The sequence below is a fragment of the Podarcis raffonei genome, chromosome Z, assembly GCF_027172205.1.
Source record: "Podarcis raffonei isolate rPodRaf1 chromosome Z, rPodRaf1.pri, whole genome shotgun sequence".
Lineage (NCBI taxonomy): Eukaryota > Metazoa > Chordata > Lepidosauria > Squamata > Lacertidae > Podarcis > Podarcis raffonei.
The window spans coordinates 13,873,501-13,887,446 of record NC_070621.1 but is presented as its reverse complement, the minus strand read 5'-3'; the positions used below and the strand labels follow the sequence as shown (position 1 = coordinate 13,887,446).

The 13,946-nt window shown below is 46.5% G+C and overlaps 1 protein-coding gene across 7 annotated transcripts in view; it reads left to right on the top strand.

The window, feature by feature from the left end:
* The first annotated feature begins 634 nt into the window (after positions 1-634).
* The window catches only part of ADAMTS13 (ADAM metallopeptidase with thrombospondin type 1 motif 13), a 34,485-nt gene continuing 21,173 nt past the window's right edge, over positions 635-13,946 (top strand). For 2 of the 7 annotated variants that reach the window (XM_053373787.1, XM_053373789.1), the window contains exons 1-12: positions 635-793; positions 2,271-2,337; positions 2,784-3,067; positions 3,810-3,951; positions 4,901-5,040; positions 6,196-6,279; positions 7,740-7,864; positions 8,591-8,737; positions 10,383-10,517; positions 12,602-12,752; positions 13,296-13,400; positions 13,691-13,842. In XM_053373787.1, coding sequence (XP_053229762.1) covers positions 719-793; positions 2,271-2,337; positions 2,784-3,067; positions 3,810-3,951; positions 4,901-5,040; positions 6,196-6,279; positions 7,740-7,864; positions 8,591-8,737; positions 10,383-10,517; positions 12,602-12,752; positions 13,296-13,400; positions 13,691-13,842 — 1,607 coding nt within the window. In that variant the 5' untranslated portion in view covers positions 635-718. Of the gene's footprint in view, positions 794-2,270; positions 2,338-2,783; positions 3,068-3,809; positions 3,952-4,900; positions 5,041-5,699; positions 5,932-6,195; positions 6,280-7,739; positions 7,865-8,590; positions 8,738-10,382; positions 10,518-12,601; positions 12,753-13,295; positions 13,401-13,690; positions 13,843-13,946 lie in introns of those variants that run through there. The other 5 variants (XM_053373786.1, XM_053373784.1, XM_053373785.1 and 2 more) reach the window with 5 other exon arrangements.

The window sequence follows — 13,946 nt, the reverse complement described above, 5'->3', positions numbered from 1 at the left end:
TCAGTTCTATGCAGATGTACTGCAAAGGTGAGGAGCCCCAGCCTCACCATCTCTCACTGGAGAAGGGTGGATGGGAAATGTGCATAAAGATGAATGTATTAGTGAAAATAACATACAGAAACATTAGGAAAAAATGCTTGCAAAAATGTTTACACTAGTCAAAACTGCAGAGAAATATGTGTTTTAATACAATAATTTGGCACCACAGTGCTGTAGAATTTTTGTGAGGGGTTTTAAAAGTTTGCAGACTGCTTCATAAATATGGAGAACTTGATTAAAGATTGGAAAAATGAGAAACTGAAATGACCAAAATTGACAAGAGCCTTCCATCCTTGGTTGACACAAACCGGGAATCTGCTTGAAAGTAGAACAAATGCCTCTTCCATCCCCCTGCACTCCTGGGCTTCTCTTTTCTGTCTTGTTTTGCTGTGTGTGCATTTTCAAAATAACCCATCCCAAAGCTCCTATTTCCATCACTGATTGTTTGGCTGAGGCCAGTCTGTGCAAACATTGCACAAGCCTTCCTCCGCCCTTCAGCTCCTTTGGCAGAGCCCCCAGCTGCAGCAGAAAAATACCCTTTCCCCTGAAATGCCCCACCTCACTTGTTTAAACTCTCTGCCGTTTGTTGATTCTGCTCCATGACACGAAAAGGCCAAAAAGAAGCCCAGAGTTTCTCACTTGCTCCGAGGTGTACATTGTAGATCCTGCTGGTATCATCATGACCCTAAATACCTGGGTGGTATTTTGTGCAGTGTTCCCCTTGGGAGTTTGCTGGCTGTCAAGAACCCAACGGGTAAGTTTGACCTCTAGAAAAACAGGGATGCAAGGGAAAGAGTTCATTTCCTCCTGCTAAAGAAATACTTGATGGAGTTGATCCAGCTCTTTAAATAAAACTGTGGGGTAGTTCAGTGGTAAACCGGCATTAATTTGCCCTCCTCAGCTTTGAGCCTGCTCCCTGCTCCCGCATCTCTATGAATGGCACCATCTAGTCAGCAATTTTTGCGTGGCTAGTTTCACGCATGGAAAGAAGCACTCCGTCAGATACTAGGTTGAAAAAATATATAAGCCCAGATCATTGCAGTGGGTGAAGGGGGAATGTATTGCTGTAGTGTTGTCTCTGAACAAGACATTTAAAATTTATTTATTATGGCACTTGGACTTCTTTAACCAGAGACTTGTCAGAGCAGCTTACAAAGATAAACACTAAGATGGCCCCAGCCCTCAAGTATCACAATCTAAAAACACACACAGCACACAAGGAAAAAACAAGAGGGAGGGAGGAGTAGAAAGTTCAAGCACAAGTCCTTTCAACTGCAGTTTTTATTTACAGCCAATGTCAGCGGAGGTTCTGGCATGCTCTCCAATACTCCTCAGATGAAAATAGGGACATTTCTCCCCACCTCCCAAGTGACCCTCCTCAAATCCCCATTCCACCACCCCCAGCATTTCCTATCAGAAGAAGGGTAGGTGCCACCACCACTTCACCAAGGGGACACAGCACACACACCTTCCGCCTTCCTGGAAAGAACACATTGATCTTGATTTGATTTTATTATTTGGTAGATTTACAAAAATAAAAATACACCAAAAATATCAAAGTTTTGCAAGGGATTATGAGGGGGGGAAACAAACCTTTTACAAGCGATACAAACTTACTTAGAATGCTAGGGGTGCCTTTTTGGGTAAGGGTTCCACTTGGCTCCTTTTAGAGCTGGGCTATTTTTTTGTTAAGGGTCATGGCTATTTAGTTTCTATGTCAACACGGTATCTGTATTTGACCTCTTTAGTTACACAAAGGCCTGTTCACAAAGGTAGCTGCTAAGGAGACAACTGTCAGATAATATAGGGACATGCCAAACCAGTCCCCATCCTCTTGACAACTATGGGTTCCAGAGTCCTGCTTTAAAATCATGATCAATCACACACAAACTAGCCACCTCTTAAGCAGCACACACACACACACACACACACACCTATCATTCCAAATATATGACTACACTTTCTTGCTTTTAAAAATGGCCCTCAGATACGCCCAACTTGGGAGGGTGGGTAGGGATTGGGACCCTCCGTATTGCAGTTTCGTCAGGCAGGCTGTCATCTGAGGAAGTCCTCTCTGGTTTACCCCTCATAGTCCCCAGGTTCCCTGTCTGCATTGGAGGGGCTGCTCTATCGTCCCACCCCACTTCTTCAGAGGGCAACCCATCAAGCCAAGAGTCAGGTCCACACATTCATAGTTTCTGACTCTCTCTCCGCCCTCTTGCCCCTTGCAGACGTTTCTGGATTCTTTGGAAACTCATGACACTTCCTCATATTTTGGCACCAATTCAGTATTTGAAGGTAAGAAGTTAGCTACTACCCTGCTTTTGCATTAGCAAGCCCAGTCTGGGTTCAAATGGGTCGTCTGCTCTGCAATTGCAGGGGGGAAGCCTTCTATTGGCTACCAACTTTGTAACCTGGGATTGGAGGGAGAAGGGGATGCTGTGTGTGTGTGTGTGTGTGTGTGTATGTGTGTACGTATGACTATGATTATTAAAATTTGTATGCCACCCTATACGCACAGGTCTCAGGGCAGTTTACACGATAAAATCACAACAAAATACACAATCAAAATGAAACAAAAACAACCAAATAGCACTCCCCTCTCACATGCACACATTTTAAAAGAGCATTTGAATGTCAATCAGCCAAAGACCTGGTTAAAGAATCATTGCACTTGTTTGAATTCTTCATCAATATCTATAGTTTTTATTAACGCCAGGTGTTTCCACTCCCAGTTTCCACAGTGCCAGAGTTCAAAATGGTGTACCTGACTTGCTCCTGTGAAGAGGGCCATGCTGGATGGACATCTTGCAAAACCCAACTTTGCTCATTCAGAGCCTATGGGGAAGTCTTTGCCTTCAAATTCCCAGAGGACCAAGCCCTCTTTCCCACTTCCTTCGTGAGCAACCGAAGGCTGAGCTCATCCAACAGTTTGCTACGCTGTTTCTGGGGCAACTGTTTTGCTGGGGGACAGGTCCTCAGTCCTCCAGGTGCAGAAGGCCGAATGACATATTGTGAAGGGCAGCTGGTGAGTTTAGTCTCAGCGTGTTTTAAGAAGCAAAGATCCCCCATTAGGCAGGCAAATATCACATTTCTGCAAGTATCTAAATACATCAGCTTGAGCTCCAAGATTGGCAGCGGAGGCCCTGTTGGTGATGTTGCCTTTGGGGGTTACCAAGTTGGTGCTGACCTGGCACAGGGCCTTCTCAGTGGTGGTTCTCCATTTGTGAAATGCATCTGGTTGATAGATACTGTTTCTGGCAACTTTGAAATTATTAGCTGTGAGGATATGTGATTGTTTCTATATCTTTTACAAAAAAAATTAATGTCATTAATTGAGAAGTATTACTTTTTGGGGTGGATGTGGGTGGGTTTTTGGTTTGCCAGCCTGGGCTTCTTTGACAGCAAGGGAAGAAAATAATTCTAATTTAATAATCATAATCATATCACATAATTAAACTATGGAACTCATTCCCAGAGTAGGCAGTGATGGCTACCAATTTGGATGGTTTAAAAGAGGACTGGAGAAACTCACAGAGGATAAGGCTTTCAGTGGCTACTAGCCATGATGGCTAGGCTCTGCCTCCACAGCCGAGGCAACAATACTTCTGAATACCAGTTGCTAGAGACTGCACCAAGGGAGAGTGTTTTTGTGCTCAGGCCTGCTTGTGAGTTTCCTGCAGGCCACTGTCAGAGGCGGGTGCTGGACTAGATGGGCCTTTGGCCTGATCCAGGAGATTCTTCTTTCTTATGTTTTTACCTCCTCCTAGCAAGGATTTGTCATTGTCCATGGTGCTAAAATTCACATTAAGCCAGTTAGAAGGCAAGACCAAGGGCTGCTGATGGGCCCACTCCTTCCCAAACCTCACGTCATCTTAAGGACTCAACAGAACAACAAAACAACACAGACAGGTAGGCATTTTTGTCAGAACCTTGTCAAGAACCAGGGGGTCTGGTCTGTGTGTCAGTCTATGTTGTTCAGAGTAGGAATGGGGAAGAAATTCAGTAAAGTAAAGTTGAACCTACCTGTCCTCTGAAACAATATGCAAATCAAAATGCAGACACCCCCTGAAATTCGCAATGCAGGTCTCCAGTCAAGTAATACTTTAAAAATCGCATATAGTATGTATGAAATACGTTAGCGATAATGACATCCATAGATCTGAAGGCAGCCCTGTTTAGGGAAGCTTTTAATATTTGATGAATTATTGTATTTTAATATTTTGCTGGAAGCCTCCCAGGGTGGCTGGGGAAACCCAGCCAGATGGGTGGGGGTATAAATAATAATAATAATAATAATAATAATAATAATAATAATAATAATTAAATTGATTATATCAGAGAAAACTGTGTAAACAATGTGTATATTAGGAGAACAAAGGAAGCAGCCTCATATCGGCTCTGAGCACTGGTCCAAATAGCTCAGTACTATTTACTGGCTTGGACGTGGGTGGCACTGTGGGTAAAACCTCAGCGCCTAGGGCTTGCCGATCGCATGGTCGGCGGTTCGAATCCCCGCGGCGGGGTGAGCTCCCGTCCTTCGGACCCAGCTCCTGCCCACCTAGCAGTTCGAAAGCACCCCTAAGTGCAAGTAGATAAATAGGGACCACTTTATAGCGGGAAGGTAAATGGTGTTTCCGTGTGCTGCACTGGTGCTGGCTCGCCAGAGCAGCTTCGTCACGCTAGCCACATGACCCAGAAGTGTCTCCGGACAGCGCTGGCCCCCGGCCTCTTAAGTGAGATGGGCACACAACCCTAGAGTCGGACACGACTGGCCCGTACGGGCAGGGGTACCTTTACCTTTACCTATTTATTGGCTTGGCAGAAGCTCTCGAGGGATTCAGTCTGTATGCTATTGCAGGGCAGAAGTTCCCGTCCCGATACCGCAGAGGGGCTGAAGGGGACGTGAAACACTTGGAGCTTTGGGTTGTGGTGGGCCCAGATGTCTTTCAATTCCACAAAGAAGATACTGAGAGGTACATCCTCACCAACGTGAACATTGTGAGTTGCTCTCTGGCTGTATGCAGTTTTTTTTCCCTCTCTCTCTCTCCCCCTTCTTTCCTGATCCTGTGGCAGTTTGTATCTTTTATGTGATGGTACACTAAAAAAATTTTTAAGGTCCTGCTGGATAAGGCAAAAAGCCTATCTAAGAACAGGATTCTCACATCCCATGGGCCAGCCTGATGCCCTAACAAGAAGTTTGCAAGCAGGGCATGAACGCACTAGTAGCTAGAGCACAAAAAATAGGTGTGACGCAATGATATCTATGCATCAGTAACATCTAGCAAACTCTGCCAACATCCTGATAGTGCTGGAAGTTTGCTTCCTCTCCTCCACCCCCCTGTAAAACCCCTGCTTCATCAGACCAAATGTTTGTTTTATTTTAGCACTCTGTTTCACTTCCATGGTGGCCAGCCATGGGCTTCCAAAAAGCCAAGCCTCCTCCTTTGCTCTTCCTCCTTTCCCCCCAGCAACTGGAATCCAGAGATAGTCTGCCCCTGGATCTGGAGGTTCCATTCAGTTAAGCGTTTGTTGTGTATTGGGTCTAACACATTTTATGTTACAAGGCGTGTTCTAACCAATCATATAAGCGTTGGTAGACAAACGTTCTAATGGCAAGTAAGCACATTCACTTTCAACTGTCAACTGTCAACTGTCAACTGTCAACTGTCAATGGTCAGTTCATGCTTGGCATTATTATCGTCCAGTCAGTTTGGTTCTTGTGTTCCTATGAGTGAGCTGTTGTCAGTGACAAATGTTGAATAAACTTAGTTGAGGAACTTATACTGTCTAGGGCTTCTGACTTTTTCCGAACATTTAACAGCGTTTCTGAGACTGTTTCAGCTCTCACATTTATTGCGACAGAGAATGCAAAAAACCAGTGTTTAAAAGGTGGCCCTTTCCTTCCAAAGCTTCACAGAACAAGTTGAAATGGCTTGTGTTCTGCACTGTAATTCATCTACTGCTGTTGATATGAAGCTCATAGCTTTGTCTTAAACCAGGGACTTGTATCCCTCCATGTAAAGTTAGATTAAAACTCCTTCCATCTATGACGGCTATGCTGGCTGGGGCTGATGGGAGCTGTAGTCCTACAACATCTAAGAGAGCCACATGTTCCCCACCCTTGCCTTAAGCTTTCTTTCTTTTTCTCAACAGGGAGCAGAGCTTCTTCGAGATGCGTCACTGGGAGCACAGTTCAGGGTTCACCTAGTCCAAATGATTGTCCTCACTGAACCTGAGGTATAAATAAATAAAGACCGTGTTGGCTCTAGGCATGGGCGATGTATCGATTAATCACCCGAAAATGGTTTTGAAACGTGCATCACAGTGACAAATTCACGATTTTAGGCAAGGCAATATACTGTGAAAGCCAGCAGGTGTCACCAGTGTTTCATGCATGGCCTCCTCAGTCCTCAGCTCTCCTCAGAGAGCCATGCAAGGCCACCCGAGGCCCACTCCCTCCCTCCCTCCACTGCCCAGCCATCCCCTATGATACTGGAGTGGTCCTGGGGGCAGCAGTCATGCCTGCACCTACCTCTTGAGCCCTGCACTGGCTCACTCACTCGCCCACCTGCCCGCTTGCCTGCCAGCGCCATCCCTCCTCCAGCCAAACAAGTGGGCTGCCTCCTGCCTCACACTTGGCGCTGGGAAGCGGAGGCATGGCCGAGTTCTTTGAGCCCCTGAGGAGGCAGCACGCAGGGAGCAGCAGCAACAGCAGTGCTAGCTCCTCTTCCTCGCCTCCAGACCCAGGCCTTCATGGTGGTTTCCCCTCAAGCGGCTGCCCGCAAGATGGAGGTTGTGGGACTGGTTGTGGCACTGGCACCATGAGGCGCAGCATGAAGCAGTGAGGTCTGTGGGGTAGACTAGAAGGGAACCGGTGCGTCTGCTTGGGGGCAGTGAGAGGTGCTGAGGCGAGGTGATACTGTTGGTATATGCTGTCCCATCAGTGCAGATAGAAGCTACAATGTGGTACAAAGGAGGAATGGCTGTGGAGGGCGGGCTGGCTGCTGTACTGAGATACAGTGATACCTCGGGTTACATATGCTTCAGGTTACAGACTCCACTAACCCAGAAATAGTACCTCGAGGTAAGAACTTTGCTTCAGGATGAGAACAGAAATTGTGCAGCAGCGCCGCAGCTACTTAACCTGAGGTACCACTGTAGTTCAAACCGCTTTGAAGTCCTCCTTCCTCTTCATTTTCAGACATCATTATATATCACTATTATCACAATGTTTGGCTGGTGATACATCACAGTGTTGAAAAGCAGATATCACCCAGCCCTAGTCAGCTCCAGGTTTTAGTTGGCCCTGGCGCATGACACCCTCAGATTCTAGGGACTTTTGTCAGTAGAGTGCCCTACTGGGAACCTCCTGGCCTAGTAAGCTCATATGGATCTGTGTGCACTCTGTTCCAGAACCCTCCTCATGGGCCAAGCTAGGATCAATAACTCGTGAACGGTAAATGAAATGAATCTAACTCATGAATGACGTCCCTAATTGGGTGGTTGTTGGCCATTGGGATGGGTAGGGGGAGGCAAGGAGCCCAAACAGTAGATGGAGACCCAGTCCATGGCAAGCAGAGCCATAGCCATTGAGAACCAGAGACAACTAATTCTCGTTTGTGCCCATCCTCCTCCCTGCTGAGTTTTACAAAGGCACCCCTGAGACTAAAGTGGCCTCAGTGAAACCCTCTCTCTAGGAAGGCATCGACATCTCTACCAACATTACTTCCTCGATCATCAGCATTTGCAAATGGGCTGGGAAAGTCAACCCTGAGAATGATTCGGATCCTCACCATGCAGATCTAGTTCTGTACGTGACCAGGTAAATTAAGCTCTCTCTCCTTTCTTTGAGTGATGTGTAGTGGAAGGTGTACCATAGGCCCAGTGTGTTCCAAATTTTGCTTGCCTGAACCTCTCCTGTGAGCACATGGTCCCTACATGGATGGTGTGAGAGCACCCAGTGCTGGAACTTAGCAGTTCAGTAGGTCTTGCAATGCCCATGGAACTGCAAAGCAGCTCTTGATAGCCTTGTCCAGGGACAGGAAAAACTGTGGCCCTCCAGACTCTTAAGTCCCATCAGCCCCAGCCAATACAGCTAGTGGAAAGGGGATAATGGGAATAGTAGTCCAGTAGCATGGGGAGAGCCACTAGTTTCCTATCTCTCCATCTGCCTGGGCTCCTCGAGACATATTTACTGAGCGATTGCCCTGATCTGCTTGCACAAAACTTACACAGAGGTTAGACAATGCTTGTCTTTATTGAACATCCATCTTGATTTGCTTGCAGGAAGTTTATATGTCTTTCCATTAGTCATTTCTTAACGCTGCACTTTTCAATGTATTTCCGCCCCACTTTCCTAACTTCAAAAAAGTCAAACTTTGTTTAAAAGTAGATTTGTTGTGCTAGGGCAACAGAGTTCTTTAATTCCACTTTAATTGTGCACACCTAAATTTTCCAGTATGCACTTGCACTCCCACAAAATACATTCTGGAGGAGCTCCCCCCCCCCATTGTTCTAGTGTTCTTCCTCTTTACCTGTTTTGCTTTAGATTTGACCTGGAATTGCCTGATGGAAACAAGCAAGTGCGTGGTGTCACTCAGCTGGGCGGGGCCTGTTCCAGTTCCTGGAGCTGCATCATCACCGAAGACACTGGATTTGGTCTAGGAGTTACCATTGCCCACGAGATCGGTCACAGGTCAGTGGGCAAGGAATTAATCTCATCATTGTTATTTATTGAATTTGTATACAACCCTTCATCCGAAGATCACAGGGCAGTTCACAACATTAAAAATACCAAATGAAAACGCAAAATCCATGATCAAAAACAAATCAACAACCCCCCCTTTCATAAATGCATTGAAAAGGTCATAGAATGTTTAATCAGCCAAAGCCTGGTTTTAGAGAAATGTTTTTGCCTGGCGCCTAAAGATATGTAATGAAGGCTGGAAGGCCTCTTGTGTTTTGAGGGAACATACAAAGCTAAGGGCAGATCCACAGCATACATTTAAAGTGCATCTAAAACACACAACTTTGCTCAAAGAATCCTGGGAACTGTAGTTTGCTGAGGGTGCTGGGAAATGTAGCTCTGCAAGGTCTGCTTTGTGCTTTGTATACAGCCTCTAATATTTTTTCTATGTGACTTCTGGGTGGTTTTATTGCACTTTTCTAATTTAAAACCATGCTATACAATTCAAATAGCAAAGAATGAACAATTTATTTTAATATATGGTGTGAATACAGCCAGGGTGCATGATCTGTCTTCAACCTGGAAAAACTGGGGGTTGGGGGGGGAGTTACAAGCATCTGTCTGTACCCATGTACATATCCAGCAGTCACATGTATGCATACACACATTACAGAGAGGTTTGGGATCTTTTGCTGGAGTTATAACGAGTGTCCATTTACGAATATGTGTTTTACCCATAAACCTATACCCATAGAAGTTCTTGCAAAAAGGAATAAAGCTTGGTTTATTATACGAAACGAAAGTGACAGAATATATAAATGCTACTTCAGACAGCAAAATTACTGTCCAAGCTGCCAGCAAATTCTATCACACCTTGATCTGAAGAGTGAAAGATTCCCCAACTGTTTTAAAAAACCTAGAAAAGTAAGAATGACAATTTTCCTATAGAACTCACACTGAAAGTAAAGCAGAGAGCAAGGGGAGAGTACAAAGCAGGCATGGGAGCACTGAGTAAGTTCCTTGCTGTTGGAGCTATGAGAGCTATCTAACTTGAAAATCTAGGGGATTTTAAATTCATCCAATGCCCTCCAGTGGAGAAGGGGGGTGGGGCTTGAGATGAACAATTCCTAAAATTCCAGTTATTGTGCTATTGATTTTATCTCAGTTTCTTGCCTGCTTCTCACTCTCTGTGTTTTGCTTAAAACAAAAGGTTGAAAGAATATATTCCAAGTGAGCAATTGACTAAACCTGGCCATCCGTTTTTTCTACCTGCTGCCTTAAAATTATCTCACCATTAACTTGATGCCATTCATTCAGGTGTTGAACAGACTTTAGTGGAAACAAAAAATTTTTTTCCTTCCAGTAAAATTTTTTTTGTTTTGACTATGGCAGACCAACACGGCTACCTATCTGTAACTGAGACTTTAGTGGCAACTTGATTCCCTTGTGCTGACCTTGGCTTTCAGAATATGTTTGTGATAAGGCTGGTACCAGGGTCAACCAAGGTTCATGCCATGATTTGCAGTAATAAATCACAGAATTTAAGTTCAGATTCATCCTCTTCCACCCCCCTCTCATACCTATTCACACTTCCTTCCTTCCTTCCTTCCTTCCTTCCTTCCTTCCTTTCCTTGCCTTTTTATTTTCATTGCAGCTTTGGGATCCAGCATGACGGAGAAGGGAACCGATGTGCAGGCGATGGGCACATCATGGGCTCTGAAGGTGGCCACAACAGTGTGGATTTGACCTGGTCCGCCTGTAGCAGAGAGCAGTTCTTAGCCTTTGTCAGGTAAAAGGGCCAAGGAGCCCTTTGGACCATGTCTTTTGCAACCTCCTGGGCAGTGGTAGATCAGTGTTCCTTGAGACTGGTAGGACAGAAGGTAAGGAGCACAACAGTAGGGTGAGCCAGCCAACATCAGGCAGAGCCAACTAATTTTTGTTTTTCCCCCACCATCCACCCTGCTGAGTTCTCCCATCCCCTGGATTGTTTGTAAGTAAGAAGGCAGGCAGGCGGGGTATGCCGGGGGGGAAGGCTGAGATTGGCAGGGCTCACCTTCTAATAGACCATCCTTCACTTGCTCTTGGGCACACAGTTAATGGGAACAAAACACATACACTTTTTATAGCTCATTTTAACAATGGGATTCTGGGATCATATCAGTCTATATACAGGGAGACCACCAGTAGCGCTGTGGTCTAAACCACTGAGCCTCTTGGGCTTGTCGATCAGAAGGTTGGCAGTTTGAATCTGTGTTACGGGGTGAGCTCCCGTTGCTTTGCCCCAGCTTCTGCCAACCTAGCAGTTCAAAAGCATACCAGCGCGAGCAGATAAATAGGTACCACTGTGGCAGGAAGGCAAATGGCGTTTCTGTGTGCTCTGGCACTTGTCATGGTGTCCTGTTATGCCAGAAGCGGTTTAGTCATGCTGGCCACGTGACCCGGAAAGCTGTCAGTGTACAAACACTGGTTCCCTTGGCCTGAAGCGAAATGAGAGCCGCAACCCCATAGTCGTCTTTGACTGGACTTAACTGTCCAGGGGTCCTTTACCTATAGACATGGAGAAGTTACAGTGGTACCTCTGGTTACGTACTTAATTCGTTCCGGAGGTCCGTTTTTAACCTGAAACTGTTCTTAACCTGAAGCACCACTTTAGCTAATGGGGCCTCCCGCTGCTGCCGCGCGGCCACGCGATTTCTGTTCTTACCCTGAAGCAAAGTTCTTAGCCTAAGGTACTATTTCTAGGTTAGCGGAGTCTGTAACCTAAAGCGTATGTAACCTGAAGCATATGTAACCCAAGGTACCACTGTATTTCAGGATCTGTTCTCCACAGGGTGTGGGGAAATAAAACTGGGTAAATACCTCCTGCTATAAGAGAATATTCCTTTTCCATCCTCTTTTTATTATTATTAATATAATATTAATATAATCTTACTAACTCATGAATAGCAAAGCCCCAGGGCAAGTTAATGATTCATATAGAAGCAGTGGCAGAGCTTCATGCTCCGGCACGGGGGGGCGGCGGGGCGGAGAGCAGGCGAGGGCAGGGCTGGCACGCGTCCTGGGGGTGGGGCACACCGCCTGGAGGCGTAAGGCGCCCAGCGTGGGCGGGGGGGGCAGCCGCGATGGCACCCTGCCAGGATCGCGCTGCCGGGGGCAGTGCACTCCCTCCGCATTCCTCTTCCTCCGCACTCCTCTTCTTCCGCCAGTGTATAGAAGTCAGTGGAAGCCACTGAGAGCTGAGTTAGCCTTCAACTTCATAGCCCAACTTCCTTCATCTGCAAATACTAAACAGCGATCCCTGAGAGCTCAGCCAGCTCCTATCTGAATAGCCCATCCCACTTCATCTGCATATTATAAGCAGCCTCACCAGGGTGACTTTGCTCAGCCCCATAGAACTCAATGACAGCCAGTGAGAGCTGAGGTAAGACTTATCTGCATAGCCCCATCTCCTTCATCTGAGAGTTGAGCCATCTCCTAGCTACATGACCCCGCCCAGAGTGGGCTCGACCATTAAGCGGACTGAGGTGGTTGAAGCCCCCAAAGGCAATGTCCCAGGTTGATTTCAGCAAGATTCATGCAAATTGGTGCAGATACAGGCACCGCTTTTCTGCCAGTGGTGGAGGTAGCAGGGCTGGCAGAGAAGCTGGTACAGGAGCAACAAAGCAACACTTTCCATTCTGCTTCATGCAGCAAAATGGGCCACAACACTCCTGGCTCCACCTCTTCCCTCTGCATAGCCCTGCCCTAGCATCTGGACTATGATGGAACCCGTTGGTTTTTTTAAGAGATCACTGGTGGGCTACGTATTTAATAACAGTTGGCACTCCTTGAAGCTAATCCACAAGCAGTTTTTCTGTCTTGGTTTTTCCCCAGTACAGGCCAAGCAAGCTGCACAAATGACTTGCCAGACCTCAAGGACAATATCCCAGGAGGGAAGCCAGGCCTTTATTATGGGGTGGATGAGCAGTGCAAAACGGCCTTTGGCGGCAGAGCTACAGCTTGCACTTTCTCCAGGCACGACATTGTATGTATTACATTTATCTGCTGGGTCATGCTGATATTACATGCAAATAGTCATAATCATAGCATTTCCAATTCAGTTACGTATTACATTTTTATCTCATATTTTCTTCAAAAAGCTCAAGGTGTCATACATTCCACTCCTCCCTTCGCACCTGTCGCCCCCCCCCCCAATATTTTATCCTTGCAACAGTTCTGTGGTGTAGGACAGGCTGAGAGATGGTAAGTGGCCCAAGATCAGCCAGTGAGCTTTGTGGCTGAGAAGGGGATTTGAACTCTGGTCTTCCAGAGTTCCTAATCTGACACACCACCACACTGGCTCTCAGATTCACTTTGCGTTTTAGCATGTTCAAAGCATATCATGTACGTTATCTTTGTCATATTGGACAACACCCCAGTAAGGTAGGCCAGTGTTATGGCAGTGTGCTGAGGCTGTGGGAGTGGTTTCCCTTACACTCCCCACTCCCATGTTTTCCCTAAGTCAAATAAATAATAACCAATAAAGCAGCAGGTCACGTATCTTCCTCCCCGCTTCTCCTATTTCTAGGATATGTGCAAAGTTCTTTCTTGCCACACTAATCCAGCTGACCAATCCAGCTGCACTCGGATCCTCATTCCCCTCCTGGATGGCACTGAATGTGGAATCAACAAGGTAAATGGGTCTTCTGATATGAAACAGCAGTAGAATGGGGATGAGGACATTGTGTCCCTCTAGATGAATAGCTCCCTGAATGTCGGCCAGGCTGCCTTGAACTGATGGGAGTCCCATCAGTCTAAGGAACCTGTAGTCCTTCAGATGTTGTGGTCATGGGTGATGGGAGTTGAGAGTCCAGCTACATGCATTTTGCTTCGCTTCTCTGTGGCCCTTCTGGGTTCACACCTCCATGGCCTTAGTTGTGCTGCTGTCCTGGTGCTTGATGGCCGTGCTGTTCTCACTTCCAGTGGTGCTCCAAAGGCCGCTGTAGATCTTTGGAAGAACTGATTCCTATTGCAGCAGTCCATGGGAAGTGGTCTACTTGGACTGCCTTTACTGCCTGCTCCCGGAGCTGTGGTGGGGGAGTCGTGGCCAGGCGGCGACAGTGCAACAACCCCAGGTGAGTAAGTCCTTGTTAGAGCAGTGTTTTTTTGGGGGGACTGTGTTCAAAGGGAGCCATAGAACATGGGAGAGAGTTGGATGCAAGGGGACTGAGGATGGTGG